This window comes from Mustelus asterias, chromosome 23 (genome assembly GCF_964213995.1).
Source record: "Mustelus asterias chromosome 23, sMusAst1.hap1.1, whole genome shotgun sequence".
Taxonomy (NCBI): Eukaryota; Metazoa; Chordata; class Chondrichthyes; order Carcharhiniformes; family Triakidae; genus Mustelus; species Mustelus asterias.
Genome location: NC_135823.1, coordinates 15045916 through 15058525, shown reverse-complemented (window position 1 = coordinate 15058525; position 12610 = coordinate 15045916). Strand labels below are relative to the sequence as shown.

At 46.8% G+C, this 12610-nt stretch overlaps 1 protein-coding gene across 15 annotated transcripts in view; it reads right to left on the bottom strand.

Moving 5' to 3' along the window:
- The window catches only part of LOC144510532 (inactive rhomboid protein 1-like), a 369670-nt gene that overhangs the window by 137533 nt on the left and 219527 nt on the right, over positions 1-12610 (bottom strand). For all 15 annotated transcript variants that reach the window (XM_078240037.1, XM_078240025.1, XM_078240027.1 and 12 more), the window contains one exon: positions 2089-2225. In XM_078240037.1, the coding sequence (XP_078096163.1) occupies positions 2089-2225 (137 nt within the window). The remainder of the gene's footprint in view (positions 1-2088; positions 2226-12610) is intronic.

Genomic DNA, 12610 nt, shown 5'->3' with positions numbered 1-12610 from the left:
GTGCTGTTACGTTTTATAGTATTTTGTGCAATTCAGGGTATTTTAAAGCAGAATACTTTACACCAGGATACATTAACACAAAGGCTTTATTTTGAGGCATCTGCCATATTTGGACATGGTCACCAGTCTTAATGCTGCCTGTTTCATTTTCCCTTCCGCAAGGACTTTCACTATATAAATCTGTAATCGACACCATTAAAATGGAAAAATAGAATGCAAAGAACCTCACCTCATAGTATTAAATGTAGGGAGTGAAGAAAACTACATTAAAATAGAACACATTATACACTTTTACAGGTGGAAAAACCAATTTTAAATTAAACAAAGTAGTCCAGCTTCTAATTTCTGCACCATGGTTGACTAATCTGCAAACACTTGAGGACTAAGCGCATGCGAAGAATAATCATTTGAATGAGGCATCAGAGGGCTGCTGTTAATAGTGAAATCCGAGACCATTGCCACCACCTTCAGGAGATAAAGGGTGTCATAATATAGCCACCACGTGGACTTATTCTACATGAAGTGAGAGAGTTATTGATTGCAAAGCAGACAGCTCATTTCACTTCAGAAGAGTAAGATGTACAGAAACAATCCTGAGAACAAGATGTGAAAATTGTTAGTCTATGGATTGCAGAATTTACACATTCTGATTAGTTGCCCATCAATCACTAATCTCCAATGAGAACAATGGTAAGTCCCTGATTAAAGAGACACTTGGGTTCAAGGTGGAGATGGTCAGGTTTACCTGTAGCACATGCCTTGAATGAGCGGAATGGCGTGAGCAACCTTTCTCTCATTCCCGCTCTCACCATAGTTGCTGACTGAATCAAATTCATAGAAACATAGAAGATAGGAGCAGGAGGAGGCCATTTGGCCCTTCGAGCCTGCTCCGCCATCCATCATGATCCTGGCTGATTATCCAACTCAATAGCCTAATCCTGCTTTCTCCCCATAACCTTTGATCCCATTCATCCCAAGTGCGACATCCAGCTGCCTCTTGAATACATTCAATGTTTTGACATCAACTATTTCCTGGGGTAATGAATTCCACAGGCTCACCACTCTTTGGGTGAAGAAATGTCTCCTCATCTCTGTCCTAAATGGTCTACCCTGTCTCCTCAGACTGTGATCCCTGGTTCTGGACACCCACCATTGGGAACACTCTCCCTGCATCTACCCTGTCTAGTCCTGTTAGAATTTTATAAGTCTCCACGAGATCCTCCCCCTCATTCACCTGAACTCCAGCGAAAACAATTCTAACCCAGTTAATCTCTCCTCATACATCAGTCCCGCCATCCCTGGAATCAGCCTGGTAAACCTTCGCTCCACTCCCTCAAGAGCAAAAACATCCTTCTTTAGAAAAGGAGACGAAAACTGCACACAATACAGTAGGTGTGGCCTCACCAAGACCCTGTATAATTACAACAACACATCCCTGCTCCTGTACTCGAAACCTCTCACAATGGAGGCCAACATTCCATTTGCTTTCTTTACTGCCTGCTGCACCTGCATGCTTACCTTCAGCAACTGGTGCACAAGGACACCCACTGCACACTCCCCTCTCCCAATTTACAGCCATTTAGGTGGTAATCTGAATTCTCTTCTGAAATGACTACTGCCAGAATACTGAGTGTTATAGATCCTGGGGAAACTACTCCAGTTTCCATTCAGACTTACATGAATGAAAGCATTTTATGATCTGTGCCGTTTAAATCAAGGCTTTATTTCCTTAATCCAGTTACAGAACCCAATGAAGACATCATTAAAATCACAACATGTTTATTAAGCATCACATACATTTCTAGTGTGATATAAACAGTATAGAAAACAACATGACTAACTTATTTTGGGAACAAGTGCAATAATATACGAGCAGCTGAGTGTTTGGAGCCTATTTTTTGCAATGAACAGCTTGTGCCAGCGGCCTGCCTGAGGGAGACTGCCTTCATTCCAATCCTGTATTATACAAGTATTTTCATCTTTATTAGCTCCTACACACCATGTCAGTTACTGAGGCCAAACGACCTAGAGACCTTACCCTTGCCAAACAGGAACAGGAATTTTCAAACATGTTCAAAAGATGCTTACCTTTTGATGGTCTGGGTTATCGAGGTCTGTCTTTGAAATGTAGGCCGCCTGTGTTCATTTGGCGGTGATGATATTCTTGTGCTTTCAGGTGGCATGCTGACACTCCGCAAATACGGTTGGTGTCTTGAAGGCTGTCCCTAAAATGAGGCAAAAAGAAAGTTACTCCTATCTCATACGGGTAACTTTAAATTCACCAGCCATATCCACAACCATAGAATTCCTGCAGAGCAGAAGAAGGCTATTCGGGCCATCGAGTCTGCACTGACTCTCCGAAAGAGTACCTTACCTAGGCCCACTCCTCACCCCGCCCTATCCCCGCAACTCCTCGTATCTACCATGACCAATACACCTAACCTGCAGATCCTTGGACTGTGGGAGGGAACCGGAGCACCCGAAGGAAACCCACAGAGACACGGGGAAAACGTGCAACTCCATACAGACAGTCACCCAAGCCAGGAATTGACCCGGATCCCTGGTGTTATGAGGCAACAGTGCTAACCACTGTGCCACCCTAAATACCACAGGCAGAGTTACAGAACTTTGGAACTCCCATGTGGGGCCACATGCCTGCAAGGAGCGATGTGGGTGCTTGTGCAAAACATATCTTTGTTTTATTGACTATTTAAAGTGAAATTCACCCTTTTATTTGAAGCGTCACTTTGCCTCAAGTTCATGTTTCAGTAGCCTTGTTTCTGATTCATGTGAAATTACACAAACTGACATCTTGTTGGTAATTCCTCCATTGGGAGTCATTCAGTAAATTTGGTGTTTTTGGTTTTTGATTCCCCCACAAGGATTGTAACACTCTTAAATATGCCTCAATTTCATTACGTCTTATTCTTCTAAACTCGAGAATATCGGCCCAGTTTACCCAATCTCTTTGTATGGTCCAACCCAGCCCATTCCTGAATCCATCTAGTGAATCTATATAGCATCTCCATAGGCATGGAGAACAAAACTGTGCACAGTACTCCAGGTATGGCTTCAATAAAACCTATATAATCGCAGAAACAATTCCTTACTCTTATACCCCAACCTTTCATAATAAAGGCTAAAATACCATTTATTTTCTCAATTGCTTGCTGTACCTACATGTTAACATTCATGTAAAAGGACATTCAAATCCCTCTAAACACATGTACTTATCTTGTTTTTTTATTCATTCGTGGGACATGGGCATCGCTGGCTGGCCAGCATTTATTGCCCATCCCTAGTTGCCCTTAGAGGACAGTTGAAAGTCAACCACATTGCTGTGGCTCTGGAGTCACACGTAGGCCAGACCAGGTAAGGACAGCAGATCTCCTTCCCTAAAGGACATTAAGTGATTCAGATGGGTTTTTCCGACAATCGACAACGGTTTCATGGTCATCAATAGATTCCACATATTTTTTTATTGAATTCAAATTCCACCATCTGCTGTGGTGGAATTCGAACCCGGGTCCCCAGGACATTAGCTGAGTTTCTGGATTAATAGGCCTGCAATAATACCACTAGGCCATTGCCCTCTCGTACTCTGCTTTTCCATCATTCTGACCATAGTGAATAACTTCACATTACTCTCACTGTATCCTTAGCTTTGAAGAGTCAGAAAATTTGGATACACCACCTCACGTACCCTCATCTATGCTGGCCTCCTTTTGGGATGTGGATGACTTGCTCCCGATATTAATGGTAAATACCAGCGACCCAAACACTGATTCTTTACAGCACTTCACCAATTACATTCTGCCATTCTGAAAATGACCTGGATATTCCTACCCTCTGTTTTCTGTCTGTTAACCAACCTTCAATGCATGCCAAGATATTATCCCCAATCCCCTGAACTCTAATCTGTGCAGCAAACTCCTGTGAGGTACCTTATCAAATGTTTTCTAAAATCTAAATATAACTGCTGGCTCCGCCTTATTTACCCTGTTAGTTACGCACTCAAGACATTCTAATCGATTTGGCAAACTAATGTAGCTGAATATTTTGAGAAGGTAACAAGGAGGGTCGATGAGGGTAGTGCGTTTAAAGTAGTCCATATGGATTTTAGCAAGACTTTCGTCGAGGTCTCATACAGCAGATTGATCAGCAGAGCTCATGTAATCAGGGGGAAAGTGGCAAGTTGGATCCAAAATTGGCTCAGTGTCAGTAAGCAAAGGGCAATGGTTAATGGGTGTTTTTGTGACGGGAAGGTTACAGGGCTTACTACTGGATCCTTTCATTTTCGTGATATGTAAATATACATCAATAATTTAGCCTCAAATGTCCTGCCCTGCTTGTAGCTACTCCTATTAGGAGCTCTTCCGTCACAGCATGTCACACTCCACTACGGCTCGTTAGCACCATTCTACAATGTCCCTCACCCTAGGTCAATGCCTCTTTCTGCTGTCCTCCACTTCACCCTCAAGGGGAAATCGCTGTAGCTCTGATCAAATGGCTGAAATACTGACATTTTCTTTAACGGTGTCACTTTTTCAAGTGTAATTTTTGTTCTCGCGATTTGCAGCCCCATTTCCTTTGTCATACGCTGTGTATATGGAATCTTTAACACGTCGTAGCAGCCACATTTCAAAGGCCTCTGTTTTCTTCCACAGATCTTTATTGTCCAGGTTTCTGAGGCAAACAGTAAAGTGAATAGAATGGACATCTAGTGCGTTCCGCCATGGACTCCCACATGGAATCACAGAAACCCTACAGTGCAGAAAGAGGCCATTCGGCCCTCCGGGTCTGCACCGACAACAATCCCATCCCAGGCCCTATCCCCCCAACCCCACACATTTACCCCACTAGTCCCTCTAACCTACGCATCCCAGGACACTAAGGGGCAATTTAACATCTTTGGACTGTGGGAGGAAACTGGAACACTTGGAGGAAACCCATGCAGACACGGGGAGAATGTGCAGATTCTGCACAGACAGTGACCCAAGCCGGGAATCGAACCCGGGTCCCTGGAGCTGTGAGACAGCAGTGCTAACTACTGTGCCATCGTGCCGCCCTGGAATCAGGCAAGGCATTTCCTCTGGAAGAGGCTTCATGGGCAACTGGCGATAGATTAGATATTCCATTGGTAGGTTCAGTGCAACAAAGATCCGAATGCTGCTCAGTCACAGCCAACCCCTCAAATAAGGTATCAGAGACTTCATATGGTGCACCTATCAATTGGAAAGACTGACTCTAGGGCCCCACTCTCTAACAGATCACTCAATGCTGTAACGTTCTCTTCCTCATCACTTCCTTCAGAAAGAGTAAGTTCAGGTCCATCAGGTCTTCATGCCAATGGCCACCGTCTGTCATGGCACCTCTGGATCTGCACATCTGGCCTAGCTTCATAAAGACCAGAGAGATTTATAAGTTCAATCTTTGCCCAGGGTCTGGTGGATGATGTCTCTCTGACAGAAAGGAACTCAATGCAGGTTGAATAAACCCCCTCAACTGCTGTAGGCTGAGTCTCCACTGGTTCCAAATAGAAAGTTGAAGATTGTTCCACCAAAGACAATGGGGCGAGTTTTTCCATTCCGCCCGCCACAGGAATCCTAGTGGGCGAGGGCTGGGCCATGGAAAAATCCATTGACCTGAGGAGGGATTTTCCAGTTTCGGGGGCGAGCGTGGCCGGAAATTCCCGCCCTACGAGTTGCTCAGGTGCAGGTCATCTGTTTTTTTTTCAGAATGCCGAGAAGTACACCCACATCTCTACTCAACAAGGGTGTGAGTTGATTGTGGACAGAGAATCAGTGATTTCCCACCCCTTGTAATGAAGAGGAGCAATTATGCTGCTTTTTATGGGAAGGCTTGTGCCACCTGGACCCGGCAATGTAATGTCTGATGGATGAAGAATTCTTGCGTAAGCCAGTCAAAATGGTCTGTCAATATGTTAAAACCAGTTCCAGGATCAATTTTAAAGGTGGTATTTGCATTGTAACAGATCGATATTCTTGATTAAACTTCACTGAAAACTCTGTAATTTCACTTTTGTCCTGATTTCCAATTTCTTGGATGGAGCGTTTCATCAATATTGCCTCGTTTTCTACCTCAGTTAAAGTTTTTGGATTGACAGAAATGCTTAAAGTGTCCAATCTTCCCGCACTGGGAGCATTCCATACCCCCTGCTGGACAAACCTGGCTGTCTGTTCTTTGCTCTGCAATGCAAGCATCGTGAAACGGCTGTGGAGTTTCCCACCCTTTTGCTCAGTTTGGCAGGCTTTCAAATGGGTGGGACCACTGTCCATGGGCCTATCCAGTTAATGGAGTCATGTGAAGCCTCAGAGTTGTGCCAACTTATAGCCTGGAGCTTGCCTCATGTAGTGAGCCACTTGATCTAAAGTGAAGTTCCGTGACGGACAGAAGTATGTGACAAAGATTTTGAGAACGTTGTCAAAGTCCGCTGTGGACTCCTCCACGTCCTGTATAAAAGGCAGTTACCTGGGGGTTCGACCTCTTTGTTTGACTGGAGTGAGACTGGGGGAGAGAGTCTTAGCAGGAGTGCTGAGAGTAAGCAAAGAAGTGAGTTAATTATTCATTTATTCATTTAAGGGTATTCCTTGTATATTTCGCGGGCTTTTTTCAGGGTTTTGAATTGAGGAAGTGAGGTCAGCTGAAGGGGATTCTGGGAGGTTGAGTCTTAGTATAAAAGGCAGTTACCTGGGGCGTTCACTGGGAGCATAAAAAGCCGGCTGCACTATACAGCGGGCAGCGTCGGGAGCGGGCAGTGGAGTGAGTGGGTAGCAGAGTGTGAACTATAAGGGCTTTGCCTCACAGGGCTTGGGCTGAAAGGGCGAGGCAAGGCTAGTTATTTTTTATCCAACCCTATAAAGGATAAGGGCAGGTATGAGTGATCGGCCAGTTCAGTGCTTCCGATGTGGGATGTGGGAGTTCCTGCAAACACCTAGCTTCCCAGAGGTTCACATATGTGCCAGGTGCGTGGAACTGCAGCTCTTGAGGGACCGTGTCAGGGAACTGGAGCTGCAGATCGCTGACCTTAGTCTAGTCAGGGAAAATGGGAGAAAAATTGACAGCAGTTATAGGCAACTAGTTACACCGGGGCATCGGGAGGAAGACACGTGGGTCACAGTTAGGAGGAGTAAAGGGCAGAAGGGTAAAGTACCAGGGGGTACTCCAGTGGCGGTCTCTCAAAATAGGAAGGGCTTGGTGACAGGTGTGAGAGGGGAGGGGAGTGAACAGTTAGAAGAGGGGTCACCTGTGGTTGTCCCACTCCAAAACAGGTATATTGTTTTGGATAGTGTGGAGGAGTGTGCCTCTCCAGTGGTAAGACACAGTGACCAGGTCACTGGCACACAGTCAGGCTCTGTGGCCCGGAAAGGGAAGAGAGGGGTTAGGAGAGCGATAGTGATGCATCAGTTAGAGGCACAGACAGGCGATTCTGTGGGTGCGAACGGGACTCCAGGATGGTAGTCTGCCTACCTGGTGCTGGGGTCACGGATGTCTCCGAGCGGATAGGAGGCATATTAAAAGGGGAAGATAAAGAAACGGATGTCATTATACACATTGGTGGAAATGACGTAGATAGGAAGAGTAGGGGAATCCTAAGAGAGCAATTCAGGGAGTTGGGAAATAGGTTAAAAAGTAGGGTCACTAGGGTGGCCATCTCTGGGCTGCTCCCAATGCCTCGGGCCAGTGAGGCTAAGAATAGGGAGTTGGTACAAATGAATGCCTGGCTAAAGGACTGGTCCAGGAGGGAGGGCTTCATTTTCATAGATCAATGGGAAGTTTTCAGGAGAGGATGGCACCTGTACAAGAGGGAGGGGTCACAACTAAGTTGGAAGGGCACAAATATCCTGGCTGGGAGCTTTGCTAGTGCAGTTCGGGGGGGTTTAAACTAGTATGGCAGGGGGGTGGGGATCAAAATATTAGGCCTACAAGTGTGGAGGCTGGGGACGAGCTTGGGGCTGGGACAAGGCTGGCAAAGAAGAAGAGCACTCTCGGGGAGGACGACCTCACTGGGCCTGGAGGTCTGGAGTGCTTATACTTCAATGCAAGGAGCGTAGCAGGTAAGACAGACGAACTTGGGGCCTTAATGCGCACGAGGAATTTGGATGTGGTTGCGGTGACAGAGACTTGGTTGAAAGAGGGACAGGACTGGCAGCTGAATATTCCAGGGTACAAGTGTTTTAGGCGAGACAGAGGAGGGGCCAAAAGAGGTGGGGGAGTAGCGGTATTAGTTGGAGAGCATATTACAGCGGTGCAGAGGGAGGACAATTCAGAGGGTTCATGTAACGAGTCACTCTGGGTGGAGCTTAGAAACAGGAAAGGCGCAGTCACTATGTTGGGGGTGTACTACAGGCCCCCCAACAGCCCAAGGGAAGTGGAAGAATGGATATGTCGGGAGATACTGGATAGGTGCAGGAAAAAAAGGGTTGTTGTAGTGGGAGACTTCAATTTCCCTGGTATAGACTGGAAATCGCTGAGGGCAGGGACTCTGGATGGGGAGGAATTTGTAACATGTGTACAGGAGGGTTCGTTGGAACAATATGTAGACAGCCCGACTAGAGAGGGGGCTATACTGGACCTGGTACTGGGGAATGAGCCCGGTCAGGTCTTCAAAGTTTTGGTAGGGGAACATGTGGCAAATAGTGACCACAATTCTGTTAGCTTTAGGATAGTGATGGAAAAGGATGAGTGGTATCCCAAGGGTAAGGTGTTGGATTGGGGGAAGGCTAACTTTAGTGGGATCAGGCAGAAATTGGCAGCTCTTGATTGGGAGAGGCTGTTTGAGGGTAAATCCACATCTGGTATGTGGCAGTCTTTTAAGGAATGGTTGTTAGGGCTACAGGACAAGCATGTGCCTGTAAAAAAGGATAGGAAGGGTAGGATTAGAGAACCGTGGATAACCAGGGAAATTGAGGGACTGGTCAAAAAGAAAAGAGAGCCGTATGTTAGGTCCAAGCAGCTAAAAACGGAGGGAGCTCTGGAGGAGTACAAAGAAAGTAGGAAAGTACTCAAATGGGGAATTAGAAGAGCAAAAAGGGGTCACGAAATGTTCTTGGCAGACAGGATTAAGGAGAATCCCAAGGCATTTTATTCATACGTTAGGAACAAAAGGGTTGTTAGGGAAAAAATCGGACCTCTCAGGGACAAAAGTGGGGACTTATGCTTGGAGCCCAAAGAAGTAGGGGAGATCCTAAATGAATACTTTGCGTCGGTATTCACTAAGGAGAGGGATGTGTTGACTGGGAGTGTCTCGGAGGGGAGTGTTGAACCGTTGGAGAAAATCTCCATTACAAGGGAGGAAGTGTTAGGTTTGTTAGAGAATATAAAGACTGACAAATCCCCAGGGCCTGATGGAATCTATCCAAGGCTGCTCAGGGAGACGAGAGGTGAAATCGTTGGGCCTCTGACGCAAATCTTTGTCTCGTCACTGGACGCAGGTGAGGTCCCAGAGGATTGGAGGATAGCTAATGTGGTCCTGTTATTTAAGAAGGGTAGGAAGGATAACCCGGGTAATTATAGGCCGGTGAGCTTGACGTCCGTGGTGGGGAAGTTGTTGGAGAAGATTCTTAGAGATAGGATGTAAGCGCATTTAGAAAGGAATAAACTCATTAACGATAGTCAGCATGGTTTTGTGAGAGGGAGGTCATGCCTCACTAACCTGGTGGTGTTTTTTGAAGAAGTGACCAGAATGGTTGACGAAGGAAGGGCCGTGGATGTTGTCTATATGGACTTTAGTAAAGCGTTTGACAAAGTCCCTCATGGTAGGCTAGTGAAAAAGGTTGGATCTCATGGGATAAAGGGGGAGGTGGCTAGATGGGTGGAGAACTGGCTTGGTCATAGAAGACAGAGGGTGGTAGTGGAAGGGTCTTTTTCCAGCTGGAGGCCTGTGACTAGTGGTGTTCCGCAGGGCTCTGTATTGGGACCTCTGCTGTTTGTGATTTATATAAATGATCTGGAAGAAGGAGTAACTGGGGTGATCAGTAAGTTTGCGGATGACACAAAACTGGCAGGACTTGCAGATAGTGAGGAACATTGTCAGAGGCTACAGAAGGATATAGATAGGCTGGAAATTTGGGCAAAGAAATGGCAGATGGAGTTCAATCCTGATAAATGCGAAGTGATGCATTTTGGTGGGAATAATGTAGGGAGGAGCTACACGATAAATGGAAGAACCATAAAGGGTGTAGAGACACAGAGGGACCTGGGTGTGCAAGTCCACAGATCTTTGAAGGTGACGTCACAGGTGGAGAAGGTGGTGAAGAAGGCATATGGCATGCTTGCCTTTATAGGACGGGGCATAGAGTATAAAAGTTGGGGTCTGATGTTGCAGATGTATAGAATGTTGGTTCGGCCGCATTTGGAATACTGCGTCCAGTTCTGGTCGCCACACTACCAGAAGGACGTGGAGGCTTTGGAGAGAGTACAGAGGAGGTTTACCAGGATGTTGCCTGGTATGGAGGGGCTTGGTTATGAGGAGAGATTGGGGAAACTGGGGTTGTTCTCCTTGGAAAGACGGAGGATGAGGGGAGACTTAATAGAGGTGTATAAAATTATGAAAGGCATAGATAGGGTGAATGGTGGGAAGCTTTTCCCCGGGTCGGTGGTGACGTTCACGAGGGGTCATAGGTTCAAGGTGAAGGGGGGGAGGTTTAACACAGATATCAGAAGGACATATTTTACACAGAGGGTCGTGGGGGCCTGGAATGTGTTGCCGGGCAAGGTGGTGGAGGCGGACACACTGGGAACGTTTAAGACTTATCTAGACAGCTATATGAACGGAGTGGGAATGGAGGGATACAAAAGAGTGGTCTAGTTTGGACCAGGGAGCGGCGCGGGCTAATTGTTCTTTGTTTCTCATTTCAAGGCTTCATTCTATGATCATCTTGGTGGTGCCAGTACAGAGCGAGACTGCGGATAGTTGGGAACCTGTCTCGGGGGCAGGGAATTCAGATGGTGTTCGTAAAGCAGAAGTGGAAATGAATAGAATGCATTTTCTGATCAGGGCCAGTGTGATCTCCTGGACTCGTTTCGATCGCCACAGGGGGTCGGAGAGGAATTTCCCAGATTTTTTTTTCCCCATATTGGCCCTGGGGTTTTCACTCTGGGTTTTCGCCTCTCCCTGGAGATCACATGGTCTGGAATGGGGGGGTGGGGGTGAGTTAATACGTTGTGATGAACAAAGCATCGTAGCTGTGAGGGACAGCTCGGTGGATAGGATATTAGGATGTAGATAGGCTGGAAAATTGGGCGGGGATCCTGGATTCAGGATTCAATCCTGGACCGGGGAGCGGCGCGGGCTTGGAGGGCCGAAGGGCCTGTTCCTTGCTGTATTGTTCTTTGTTCTTTCTTTGTTCCTGCCTTAGGAGAATATCGTCTGGGACTGGACCCACAGCATAAAAGGAAAAAAACAGCCTCAGTGCCTCAGTTCCTTAGTGTAAAGACGCAATGTTGCTCGATATCACAGGAGGTGTCTCCCTCGTAACCCGCAGCACTGGCCTCGCTAAAGATCCTGAAAAGGGGGGGGGGGGGAGGAGGGGTTGCTCATTGGGTAGGAACATCGTTACCCCTCTCCCGTTCGCCGCCTCCTCCCGTACAAAGTTGTAAGTTCGCTTTTTTAAATGGTTTTCAGATATAGATTGTGAAATAATATGTAACAAAATTTAAGTGTTGATATCTCAAAAGTCAGACAAGCAGACTAAGAAAGGAACATTACATCCAATTTGCTGTTCCTTTAACATTCTTTGCACGACACTGAATCTTAATCCAGATCATTAGACTTCTGATAGAAATTGGAAACGGCTGTCACATTTCACACTCTTACAAAATGAGGTGAAATAAAACTTTCGTCATGGGGGGTGGCACGGTGGCTAGCACCGCTGCTTCACAGCTCCAGGGACCTGGGTTCGATTCCCGGCTTGGGTCACTGTCTGTGTGGAGTTTGCACATTCTCCTCGTGTCTGCGTGGGTTTCCTCCGGGTGCTCCGGTTTCCTCCCACAGTCCAAAGATGTGCAGGTTAGGTTGATTGGCCATGCTAAAAATTGCCCCTTAGTGTCCTGAGATGCGTAGGTTAGAGGGATTAGCGGGTAAATGTATAGGGAGACGGGGATAGGGCCTGAGTGGGATTGTGGTCAGTGCAGACTTGATGGGCCAGATGGCCTCTTTCTGCACTGTAGGGTTTCTACGATTCTACGAAAAAGAGCCGACAGCCAATGATCCAGTCGGTCACTGAGCCGGCAACCAATCAGCCAGCCGTTCACTGAGAGCTGACAGCCAATGAGCCAGGTGGTTACTGTGAGCCAGCAGCCAATCGGTCTCCGTGAGCCGGCAGCCAATCAGCCGGCCGGTTATTCATAAACATTTGCGGCACAGAATGAGGCCATGAGGCCCATTCTGTCCACTCCAGTCAAAAATGATCCAACTACACTGATCCCATTTCTAGCACTTGGCCCATAGCTGCGCAATCACAACCATCCTATTTTGTGGTGACCAGAACTGTATTCCAGCTGTGGCCTAACAAGCATTTTATGCAGTCCCAACATGACCTCCCTGCTCTTGCATTCTATGCCTCATCTAATAAAGGGAAGTATCCCA